The sequence below is a fragment of the Podarcis gaigeae genome (genome assembly GCF_964106915.1).
Source record: "Podarcis gaigeae genome assembly, chromosome: 10".
Taxonomy (NCBI): Eukaryota; Metazoa; Chordata; class Lepidosauria; order Squamata; family Lacertidae; genus Podarcis; species Podarcis gaigeae.
Genome location: NC_139686.1, coordinates 33,159,822 through 33,172,531, shown reverse-complemented (window position 1 = coordinate 33,172,531; position 12,710 = coordinate 33,159,822). Strand labels below are relative to the sequence as shown.

Genomic DNA, 12,710 nt, shown 5'->3' with positions numbered 1-12,710 from the left:
GCTGCTGTCAAACCAGCCAAAAGGCTGTTTCACGTGGCCTCAACATATTCGAGATTAGCTCAGGGTGTGGTTGCACCTGCGTTGCTTGGGCCCCTAGGGCTAACCTCAGGTATTTGGACAGCCCAGGTGAAAAATTAAAATGATGACCTGCACTCCTATTCAGACTTCAGTTCACTGCTCTGGCAAAGCCTTCCTCATGCCTGGCTATGTGACTTGCAACAGACTCCTTCTGTTCTGGAGCCGAGCCTGCTGGGATCATTGACTGGCTCACCTCTGCCCCTCCAGAAGCTTTGTCTCCAAGTCCTATTTGGGGGGTACTGCCCAGCTGCCAGGCAGTTAAATCTGGCATGAGGCACCCACTGAGGCACCATTTGTCCTTCCTTGCTTCTAATAGTATGTAACCAGAGTCCAGTGCTCAAATTATTTGGGGGTATGGGGCACTGCTCCACCAACCTCAGCCTGCCCTCAGCCAGCCTTCACTTGCCTGCCTTCTTACAACTAGCTGTGATGACTCTACCTGCCATTGGCTCTAGCTCCCTTGGACGTTGACCTTCCTCCCTCCCGCCCCACCAGTCACATTGGCACCAGTCACAACCGGGGGAAAGGTAAAGGGACCTCAAGGAAATCTACAATCCCCTGAGTCACCTCCTCAGCTGTTGTTGAGATGATGCCCACAGTGGCCTTTGAAAAATAGTAGCTGGGAGGGGGCTCATCATCATCATCATTTTTTATTTATACCCTGCCCATCTGGCTGGGTTTCCCCAGCCACTCTGGGCGGCTTCCAACAAAGTATTGAAATACAGTGGTCTGTTAAACATTAAAAGCTTCCCTAAACAGGGCTGCCTTCAGATGTCTTCTAAAAGTCTGGTAGTTGTTCTTGTCTTTGACACCTGGTGGGAGGGCGTTCCACAGGGCGGGTACCACTGCCGAGAAGGCCCTCTGCCTGGTTCCCTGTAACTTGGCTTCTCACAGTGAGGGAACTGCCAGAAGGCCCTCGGTGCTGGACTTCAGTGTCCGGGCATCACATCTCCTTTAATTTGAACACTGAGAATAGATATGTTCTGCTACTACGTCATCAGCAAACGGCTTCCCCAGTTAAGATGCCTGTGGCAGACACCTACAGTTACCTTATATCAGGTTACTTTCATACATTGCACCCATTTTGAAGTAATAACACAAAGCAAATTTCATAACCTGTGATGCTTTTTCCACACTCAAAGCTGGCCTTGAGCCTGGTTTGGCTGTGGTGAAGTATACTTGTAGGAAGTGCAGTGTGAACCTGAGGTGAACCACAAAATGGCATCCATTGCCAGAGAAGAAGGGGGAAATAACGATCTACATCAGGTACAAAGGGGGTGAGTGAAAATTCACATCGGGAAGAAAGGTGTGTGTCAAATCAACCTTACCTGATGGTTGAAGGGAATCAAAGACCCTCATGGGAGGGAAGAGGCCTGTTCTAAATCAAGCTGGGCAGGTGCGGAGCCTAGGAGACTCCAAGGGCAGCTCCGCCATTTCCTCCCTAGAGGTAGGAGGACACCAGCAGCACCTCTTATTTGCCAAGAGGCCACTGTAGCTGTGACACTGGGTGGGGGGCTACCAAGGTGGTGGCAAATCTGACTTCCAAGGCTTGTACCACAGCCGTCGCTGCCACTATGGCAACAGCTGTGGGCAATGCATTCTTGGAGGCCAGATCTGCTGCCCCATGGATCCTACCACCTAAGGCAGTTGCCTTGCCTTGCCTCATGGGTGAGCCGGCTCTGAGTGTGAGTCTGTGCACATATCCTCTGTATATTTTTTTCTTAGCTGATCTGGATGGCAAAACATCTGATTTGTTCAGTAGGATAAGCACTAGAAATTCCTCAGTGTCTACCGGCATGAGCAGCTTCTGCTCCAGGGATCGAATGTACAAAGAAGAAAGAGGGAGAGGGAGAGGGAGACTTAAAAGACTGTTCCTCATGGTCACTCTTGAACTTCCTCAGTACACTAACTTAGCTGAATGTTAGGTAAGTATAGAAAGCAATGAAGGGGAGGAGGAGCACAATGGTGTTATTGTTGGCCAGGGGTCTCCCACCAGCCCATATCCTCTTGGTTTCTCAACTCCCAGAGAGGTGCAATTTATCAACTGACTTGATGAATGGTCACGGATTCAATTGTGGGGTGGGGAGAGGCACAGGATCCTTCCCCACCCAGCTGCTGGGGTGACTGTCCTGTTGACGTCAGACATTTTTACCTCATCTCCTGGCACCGGGACGTTATATTTATAACAGCACCAGGAGTAGTGGAACTGGAATAGGCGTGTCCCTACTCCATCATCTCTGCTTTTTTCCTCATTTGCTTTTAAAGCTGCCCTTAGAGTGTGAGAGAGCAATTTTGCTGCTTGTCTCGCTCGGGGAGAGAAGAACGAGCAGAGCTGAGATTATTTGCCGAGTGGGTGTGCGGCAGGAATTTCCCTGGTTTGCCCTCTGCTACTGAAGAAGACGCGTCTAGCCGTGGGAGCACAGAGCACACTCAAGGTAAATCAAAGGCTGTGATGGGATCGTAGAGCAAGAGGTTTGGTAGGAGGGAGTCCTGTGGCTCTTTCTCAGCCTGACCCCAGGGCATGCTGCTGTGGTGCAGTTTGTAGCTTCATTTCTGGACTGCTAGTCTGCAGATGGGATTTTCTTTTCAGGTTTTTAGCATTACAAAGACACCCATTGACAGCCATTCTCTGGCTCTTTCCTAGAATCTGAAAAGTGCAAAAAAAATTCCTTATTTATGCATACACACTGGTGCGCAAAGCATGCCACGACTGACGCCTTCCCTGTAGATTTATTTTGCGTTCTCGCAGCTAGCAAGTCTTAACCGGAGTACCTGGAATTCTGTTGATTTAGCCCTGCTATTATTAAGCAAGTCGGTATCCCGTTGGCGTCAATGTGTTCCTTCTGTTCAAACGCATGCAGCACTGTTTAATTGGTTTGTGGATCTGGCTGTTTGACCTCTAGCTATCAGCTGCATGTGGTTTTAAGATAGCTGTACACCTCTAAGTGGAGGGTAGCAAACCAGGCAGTGAATGAATGATTTGCAGCCCGGTACTATACATGTTTACTGGGCAGCAAGTTTGCATAGGTCTACAGCCTGAGTGCTTAAAAGTATTTTTCTTTTTCTCAGAAATGGAGAGGGTGGGGGGATTTCTGCCTGGCCCTTGTACAACCAAGGCAAGTGCTAATGTTAAAATGACACATAGGGGTTCTGATTTGGAAATTTCTCACCAGAAGAAGCAACTTACCCCACATTCAGTCTTTATGGTGAGTTTTCTGTATTCAGTTATCTGAAGGAATTTCTCTGAGCATACGGCAGATGGAGGAAAGGGGTGTTCCTGCTTGATACAGTGTTGACAGTCCTTTGGAGAATGCGGTGGCATTTGCCTGAACCTGCAGGCAGTTGGGGCTTGACTCAAAACATTAAAATTTGGTGGCCCACATTTGCCCCGAAATGTCACATTCCATTAGAGGGCAGTGCCAGACCCTAAAGTGAGTGGGGTCAGACCCACACACAATTACAGTGGTACCTCGGGTTAAGAACCTAATTCATTCTGGAGGTCTGTTCTTAACCTGAAACTGTTCTTAACCTGAGGTACCACTTTAGCTAATGGGGCCTCCTGTTGCCACTGCGCCGCAATTTCTGTTCTCATCCTGAGGTAAAGTTCTTAACCTGAGGTACTATTTCTGGGTTAGCGGAGTCTGTAACCCAAAGTGTTTGTAACCTGAAGTGGCTGTAACCCGAGGTACCACTGTACGCACTCAACACACACAATCACACACAGAGAGGCATTTTTCATGGGGAAAAGTGATATGTATTTGTTATTCCGTAACTCTGTTCAAGTTTCACTTTCCATTTTTCATTCCTTTGGACTCCCCACTCCGAAAGTCTGTAAAAACAAGCAACCCAACAAAGCTTGACTATGTAGAAGGCAAAAAAGAACCAGTAATGCCTGCTGGTGGCGCTGTGGGTTAAACCACAGAGCCTAGGGTTTGCTGATCAGAAGGTCGGCGGTTTGAATCCCCCTGACGGAGTGAGCTCCCGTTGCTCAGTCCCTGCTCCTGCCAACCTAGCTGTTCAAAAGCACCTCAAAGTGCAAGTAGATAAATAGGTACCACTCTGGCGGAAAGGTAAACTGCGTTTCTGTGCACTGCTCTGGTTTGCCAGAAGTGGCTTAGTCATGCTGGCCACATGACCCGGAAGCTGTACGCCGGCTCCCTCGGCCAATAAAGCGAGATGAGCGCCGCAACCCCAGAGTCAGTCACGACCAGACCTAATGGTCAGGGGTCCCTTTACCTTTACCTTTAATGCCCGCTGGAGATTACACTGCCAAACTTCAAGCCATGCCATATATAGCTCTTTAGTCTGAAACTTCAAAAGGCAATTGCACCCTGAAAATACTATACCCAAGTTACAAAATACACAGGCACTTCTTGCATATTTGCAAGGAATACAAGTTCAAGCACCCCCATCTCCAGGTGTTCTGGTCTTTCAGCAGATGGTTGCTCATTTTTGGCTGGCAAACCAAGAAAGCTGGGAAGTGACTATCTGAACTGGGACAATAACTTTTAGTCTTTTGATGGCATAGGTAAGGCAATGTATGCCTTTTGATTACACGATCCTCACTGTAGTAAATAATATTTGTAGATATAATGGTACTACTAGATTAGTTCACCATATGCCTAGATTCCATAATCCATAACTCAGTTAATGAAATAAGGCTTTATCTGAATCAATTTAATAATTATTTGATTCCTTTGACATCTCTAGGTAGTGTCTGACTTGGTTCAGCTGTTCTGATATTATCTCCTTCATAGAAGTGTAGGGTTGTAGTCCATTTCACTCTCTTTTTCAAATCATGCTTTCTCATGCTTCTCTCAATTTCTACAGGTATTCCTTTAAGGCGGCATCCACTTTAGGGCTGTCCTGAGGCACCATGACCTCCCGGCCAGTCTGTCAAGGCTTAGATCGAGACTATGACTTCCTCTGTGACACCAAGGACTATTGGGGCGTTGTTGTGGAATCCTTTGCTACTGCTGGTGCTGTCGTCACAGCCATCCTGATCCTTGTGCTCGTTTTCCTTGTATGTAAAGTCCAAGACAACACAAAGCGAAGCCTGATCCCTGTCCAGTTCCTCTTCCTTCTGGGCACTCTAGGAATCTTTGGCCTCACTTTTGCCTTCATTATAAGGCTCAACGAGAGGACTGCCCCCACACGCTTCTTTCTTTTCGGGGTCCTCTTCGCTCTCTGCTTCGCCTGCCTCCTGGCCCATGCCTTCGACCTCATCAAGCTGGTGAGAGGAAGACGCCCATTTTCGGTACTGGCGCTGCTGGTTTTCGCCATCAGCCTGACCATTGTGCAGATTATTATTGCCATACAGTACGTAGCCATCAACAGCCAAGAGCTGAGAGCCCTGAACTCCACGAAAGGTTTGACACAAAAAAGCCGCGTGGACTTCGTTCTGCTTCTCATCTACGTGCTTTTCCTGATAGCCCTCCTCTTTGTGGTCTCCACTTTTGTTTTCTGTGGGTCATACAGAAGGTGGAAGAGGCATGGCACGCACACCTTCTTCACAGCCCTGTTCTCCATAGGCATCTGGGTGGCGTGGATCAGCGTGTTCATGACAGACTTTGGGAAAAGGCCAGAATGGGACGATCCCACTATCAGCATTGCTCTGGTAGCTAATGGGTGGGTCTTCCTGATGATATATGCAGTGCCTGAGCTCTGTTTCCTCACCACGCCACGGAAGCCCGGAGACTACCCTCCGGAGAATGATGCCTGCCAGCCTAAAGTCCTGAAAAAAACCTACGGAGTAGAGAACCGAGCCTATGCTCAGGAAGACAACGCACAAGGTATGGCTATCCATAGCAATGCCTGTATGTCTGGGACTGGCAAGTGCTTTGTGTGATAGAGAGAGCATTTTTGGCAAGCTAAAATTATTCAGATGCTGCTGAATCATTATTTTTTTAACCCATTTTAAAGCATTCCCTATGACAGCTTCCCATGTTCTCATTTGGTGTTGCAGAGCACAAAGAGGGCCACACTGGAAGTGTCTTAGGAAAGGCAGGCACTTTTTAGGACAATCCTGGGCCACAGGGGAGGTGGGAGGCCAGCTTCCTAGTGTTTCCTGTAATGCAGGCTCACTGCCACCTAAGTAAATGCTTATATAGCCAAAGCCTATATAATGATTTATGGCATTCATTTGTCACTTTTCTTTCTTTCTTAAATCTTAAATCTCAAATCAACATGGATCAGGATTCAGTCAGGTCCCCAAATGGGAAATATTTTTGGGTGGCTGAAATCCTAGATGCACTTACCTGGGAATAAGGCCCATTAGGGGCATCTAAACCAGTATCTAGCCCACTGCCAAAGTTCTCTCCCAGTCCTACCTAGAGATGTTGGGGATTAACCCGGGGACTTCTGCATACAAAGCAGATGCTCTGGTTAGGGGGCAGGCCTTTTGTTAGGCGGGGGCAGAACCTCAGTTAGCTATGTATTTATATTTATTTTTATTGATTTGGGGCAGCTGCCCCTCCCTGCCCCCCCTTTGGCTATGCCCATTGATGCTCTGCCTTTGAGCTACAGCCCTTCCTTTATGCAAAAGACAAAGGCTTTCATTCTGAGTAAATACAAATTGGACTGGGCTGACAACACACTACATCAGAGGTTTTCAACCTTTGTGGCTCCACAGCTCCCTTCATTCTTTCTGTGGCACCCCTGTGGGGCTCAGGAGCCCAGTTATGTCACCCCTTGCCTGCAGGGCTGGCAGCCTCTCACCATTTTTCGAACACCCTCCCTTGTGGAGTGTTCCCTCAGCCTCCTCCCCTCTCCTCTCTCCTTGGGAGTACTCTGGGCAGCCACAGCTGCTGCCCCAGTCTCTGAGCTGCCCACCCTGCCAGAAAGAGAGGTGCTCCTCACACTGCCCCACAGGGGCCTGGGAGGCACCCCCTGGCCAGCCCCAGAGGCACCATTTGCCTGCAGAGCTTGAAGTCAGGGCTGCTGTAACAAGCAGCCATGCAAGCCTTTGGGAGAGATGCAAGAGGGTGTCAAAGAGGAGGGAGAAAGGGAAGAAGGAACAGAGGCCAGTGTTGCCCACAGCACCCCTGACCATCCTTCAAGGCACCTCAGGGTGCCACGGCTATAGTTCCCAGGATGTTTTAATTGTATTGTGTATACACAACTATTGCTGTAGATGGTTGTCTGGAAGGCAATATTAAATACACTGACTCACTGCCTCCCCTTGCTTGTCTTTTTCAGTTCCAAATGCAAACAGTGGTCCTTCATATCCTCCATATTCAACTCACTTCCAGCTGCAGGTAAATAAACAGTCTTTGATTTTCAGTACGGGAATGATTTGTTGCAATGCAACTTCATTCAATCAAGTGGCCTATGAAGGAATTTCAACATGTTTGGATAATTATTAAACATTTTCGAGTTGGTGTTTGGAACTGCCACTCACATGAGGTTATGTGGTCTTGGGGCTGTGTGGGACACAGAGAACAACTCAGCTAACAAGCTGCATTTGACATCTGGGTAACGTAGTTCTTTTTGGCTGCATCGAGACAACAGAATAGTTTATGTTGGAGCAGGTAATAGAATTGGCTGTAAACTGCAGAATGCTTGATGCAGTTGTATAGTGGGTCCTGCAAGCAACATCCCAGCCAACCAGAGACCACATGGCGAGAGTTTCCATGCCACTGCTGATATTATTGGGGACAAATAAAGTCAAGTATGAGTGAAGGCAATGCTTCCTTCTGATCACATGGTTGTTAACCAGTCAGGAATGTGTGCCTCTCCCCTCTAAGCAATCAAAGATTATTGCTGTGGATATGATGAGTCTCTGTGCTTATAGCGAATGGCGGATGAGTTGCTTCTTCTCTAAAGAGGCAAAGAAAGAGAGGGGATTGTGGGGAGCTTCCATGTCCAAACTTTAAATGGAAGATGCCAGTAACTGGGGAAGGAGGGGTTGGGATCACACTGAAGCACTTTATTCACCTTATGCAGCATTCTAGAAAAATACGGTAATTAAAAGGGAATCATTTTTTTGCAGCCACCAAAAGCTTCCACGACCCCAACCCAGCCCCATTGGCTCAAGTATATTTCCTTGCAAAACTAACCATGTGGTAATATATCTAGCATGCAGTTTTGTCTGGACAGGTTCTCTTAAAAGGCCTGCCACATCAGGAATCACCGACTACAGATTAAGAGTTTGGCTGACCTTTACCCCCTGATTAACGAAGGATTTCCCTATACATTACCCAGGCTCACTTCCGTTATAAGTGACCCAAGCGTTGGATTTTCTTCTAGGTCTTGGGAAAAGTTGGCCACTACCAACCTGCTACTGCAAAAGTTGGGGCAGATGGCTCTGAGTCTCTTCCTCAACCTAGTTAAAAAGCAGCTCTGCTTTCTCAAAAGAAACATTTAACAGAACATATGTCACTTAAAAACCTTATAATTCCACTTCCTTCCTCTTTTTTTGCCTAGAACCTTGAGCCCCAGCAGGATTTCTCCATCCCACGGCCAAAAACCCGAACCAGCCCATACCAAGAGTATTCTGGAGGGAAAGGTGTCAAGTAGCCGTCCTGCTACGAATGCCAGAGAAGCCATTCTGAGTTGGCGGAGGTGCTGGAAATCATCACGGATATAGCGGTGCTTCAGTTTTTATTAAATCAGGGACAGAACTCAGCGCTGCAGCGGATGAAGGAAGATGCCTGTCTTTTTCTCCTGCACACCTTTTATATCTGCCTTCGTACACTTGGCACTTTATAATGTTTTCTTTTACCATGTTCCTTCATTTAATGAATTGCTGTAGGCTTTTTTTGATGTAGCCTCTCCCCTCGTGTGGTTACAATCATGCCACTCTTGCTACTTTGCTGCCCTGCCTTCTGCCACCCAAGTGCTGAGGGGGAAGGTCTGAAGCATGGAGCTTTCTCTACGGAGCTCTCGGTGTGGTTTAGACCCCTGATTTGCACAGGATTATATCACCGGGGGGGGGGGGCAGCCCATAAATGGGGGGGGGGGCAGTGAGCCTAGCCATGCTCTTCCCCTCGACAGCTGCAATTGCTTAAGAGGCAATCTCCCAAATAGGGCTTATGGCTTCTCTCAGTTCCACAGAGAATTCTATACCTCAGCATTTTGCCCAAGCTTGTTTTTCTCCTCACAACACAGGAAATATTATATCCATCCCATTCACTCATGGGGTTCCCTGTGAGTAAAAATGTGAGTAAAGCTCAAGGAGTATTCTTGGCCCAGGCCACATACCTAAAATCTATGTATTTGCGTTTTCTTCTAACCTCCCCCCCTGCCTTTGAAGCATTGGAATTTGCAGGAATATTCGATGATAACTGTACCATTTAGAAGCCTGCGAAATCTCTGAATGTCTTCCTTTAAAGAGGTCGCCTGTATCAGTGGCTGTCTTTAGTCCCACGTGCAATGCCAGGCCTGTAATAGCACTGCTGTCCTCAAATCCTGTCAAATTCCCCCTATCTGCTTTTGTGGAACTGAGTCACAAAGGGAAGTGGCCCAAACAAAAACAAATCAGTTTTCAAACCAGGAAATTGCAGTATTTTTAAAAGTGAAAGTCATTCCAAACTGTCTATAGATCTGCTTTAAACACAGGAAGAAAGCAGAGGGAGGCAGAAAGAAAACAGGTTTAAAAACTGTGTACAGCTTTGAATGAGATTTCTTTACAGACTTCCTGCTTTTGCCATTGATGCCTAATCTCTCCCCTGGTGAGACTTCCAAGCCCACTGAGCATGCTGAGGGGACCTAACATGAAGACTGTTGGGAGATGGGGAGATTGCTCTGCTTTGCAGAGGACAATCCTGCAGTTTGAAGGCAGTGATGTGTGACAGCATAGAAACAGGATAGTAGATTAGAATAATTATCTCTAAATAAGCATCTCCTCCTATAAATTAGCACATGCAAATTTTATGTGCTGTTGTGTAGAGAGGACCCTTGACTATATGTAATACACAAACACAAACATGAGGAAGTCCTCTGAGTGTGTGAACAGTGGTGTGAACAACCAAAATAATGCATTATGGGGGGAAGAGGCGGAGGCGGATCGCAAGAGGTTGGGATGGGCAAACAGATGCATGGCCATTTCCTGCCAAAGCTACATAAGAGATGAACATGATCTCTTGAAGTCAACATGGCAACAACTCCACAGAGAGCAGTTAGTCAAACCCTCCTGGGGGCAAAAAATCCCTACCTATAGATCTTCTCTGCCTGTCATTGTTAGCAGATTTCAGTGACAGAGAAAGGGAAACTTTGGAAGCATAATGGTGGTGGCGGAGGGAATTCATTGAATGCCACTAAGGTGCAATCCTATACCCGCTTACTCTGGGATCAGCCTCATTCAACTCAGTGGGGTTTCTTACAACTCTTTTACCACTGTTAATTAAACAGCATTTTAGGACATACCAATGCTAACCTCTAGCAAAATGTTGCATATTGGAGTGCTGCTGTTCAGGATTCCACCGACTCTACTCTGCTCTATTCCCCCTGTCCTGGTTTTTCATTCTCCTTGCTGCAAGAGCCAGTCACAATTTTGTGGTCACTAAGCTTGCTCAGTCTCCTCATTGGGCTGTTTGGAGAGGTGGTTTCCTCCTAAGAGTTTTGCACCTTCCTGAAGATTTTCTATACTTCTGCAAACCTTGGGGTTCCTGCTGATAGCTTCCTCTTGGTGCAGTTTTTGGCTGTATAAGGACCAGCACATAATAGTATTAAGATTGATATTATATGATTGCTTTATATGATGATTGCAGATGGGGAAGAACACTGGCGATCACAAGCCTTACGCATATGGCAAACACTTCCAGAAAGTTGTTTCAGATTTTAATGAGGAGCTGGGGAAACTCTTTTACAACTGGCTCAAGAAAAATAAGACACAATTCAGAGAAAGTCAAGCTTCTTTTTCCATTGATTATAATGGGATACGTTAGTTCTGTGCTTAACAATGCTCCCATTAAAATCCATTGGGGGGGGAGTGCATAATTTTGCTCCTTAACCTGTGGGAAAGGATTCTTCAGGTTTTGTTTTTGCTTGTGTGCTTGTAAATGTATTATATTATTATTTATTTGTTTATTTCTCATACCACACGGAAAACATTAGTCTGCATTTAATAAATAATTATAGACGGTGTGTATTGATAATGTGCTCTTTTGACAATTTCTGTTCACGGTACATATCCACCCAAGCACTTTGCATAGGTACGAAGACCATAGCAGGGTTTCAAGATACAGTGGTATACCTCGGATTAAGAACTTAATTCGTTCTGGAGGTCTGTTCTTAACCTGAAACTGTTCTTAACCTGAAGCACCACTTTAGCTAATGGGGCCTCCCACTGCCGCTGCGCCACCGGAGCATGATTTCTGTTCTCATCCTGAAGCAAATTTAACCTGAGGTACTATTTCTGGGTTAGCGGAGTCTGTAACCTGAAGCGTCTGTAACCTGAAGTGTATGTAACCCAAGGTACCACTGTACTATACTGAAGGGTGCATCTTCGCATATCTAAGGGGCTGTGACCAGGTGCGTCAACTCTAGGGGACTGAGGTGTCTTCAGCACCTTTGATATTTGTTTGAAGGGAGCCCAGCCCCCTCAGTATTGAGGGACTTGACGTGCATTGCACACGTGTGATATCACACACATGACACATCGCAGCTTCAGCGCCTGGCTCTGCCAGAGTGTTCAGCCTCTTACAGAGGATGTAACATTGCACATGCTCCATGAGTGATGTCACATACATGCGCCACATGCATGATGTCATATGCATGCACCATAAGCTCCACCCCCTCAATCTTGGGAGCAAACGGGCATGTCTGACTGAACTAAAGGAGATCATATTGCTAAGAGAACTTTTGCTAAGACACAACTCCCATCGTGCCTGGCTATTGGCCATGCTGCCTGTGGCTGATGGAAGTTGTGGTTCGGCAACACACAAAGGGCCTAAATTTCCCTGCACTCCTGTTTTAAAGTCTTCAACCCTCTTTGTCTCATTGCCAATGAACCCTGAAAAAGGAAAATAATATTTTTTTATAGAAATATGATTCATATATCATCATGACACTCCCAGACCATTTTTAATTACCAGCATTTCTGTGTTTATATGGCATGTTTGTGCTTGGGTGTGCTCACAGAGATCCTTACATTGTACAGAGAAAGGAGGGTGCTGGGTGGGGAGGTGTTGTGAGAGTGTCTGGGATCAGATACATGCAATGCCGAAAATAACCATGAGATGAAAGAGGCAAAGATGCTGTAGGAAAGTAGAAGGGGCAAAAAATAAGTTGCGTTGGAGGGCAGATGAAAAGAGGTGAGACAAAGGGAAGCAAGGGAACTTGCCTGTATGGCAGGGGTGGCCGATGTGGTTCTCTTCAGACATTATGCGAATGCAACTCCCATCAGTGTTGACTTTCCCCGGATAAAAAATGCACTGAATAAGTGAATTCATGAGTCTGACACCAGATTTTCAACCAATATTTCTGCTCATCACACTTTGATACCTCATTCCTCCCCCTGGGAGTGACAGTATTGCCTGAATGTGAGGTGTTTTCTTTTAACCATTGCTAGCCCTTTTCAGTTGCAAGCTATACAATCAACATGCCTAGTTTCTCAGTTAGGAGTGCAAAAGTTTATAAAGTTTAATGTTTATAAACTTTTGTACTCCTAACTGAGAGCAGGCATTGTGGGA

General features: G+C 46.5%; 1 protein-coding gene across 1 annotated transcript; it reads left to right on the top strand.

Annotated features, from left to right (window-relative positions):
- The first annotated feature begins 1,966 nt into the window (after window positions 1-1,966).
- LOC310825789 (retinoic acid-induced protein 3-like) lies at window positions 1,967-11,163 on the top strand. Its single transcript, XM_083699595.1, has 4 exons — window positions 1,967-2,513; window positions 4,909-5,870; window positions 7,276-7,334; window positions 8,503-11,163. Exons 2-4 carry the CDS (start codon window positions 4,955-4,957, stop codon window positions 8,593-8,595), a joined length of 1,068 nt encoding a protein of 355 aa, XP_083555721.1. The 5' UTR covers window positions 1,967-2,513; window positions 4,909-4,954; the 3' UTR covers window positions 8,596-11,163.
- The last annotated feature ends 1,547 nt before the right edge of the window (window positions 11,164-12,710 follow it).

Bases quoted from the DNA above. Each gene is read 5' to 3' on its own strand.
- LOC310825789 (XM_083699595.1), top strand. From the start codon at position 4,955: ATGACCTCCCGGCCAGTCTGTCAAGGCTTAGATCGAGACTATGACTTC. The intron at 5,871-7,275 runs GTATGGCTATCC...TGTCTTTTTCAG, and splicing joins TCAGGAAGACAACGCACAAG to TTCCAAATGCAAACAGTGGT. The intron at 7,335-8,502 runs GTAAATAAACAG...TTTTTTGCCTAG, and splicing joins CAACTCACTTCCAGCTGCAG to AACCTTGAGCCCCAGCAGGA.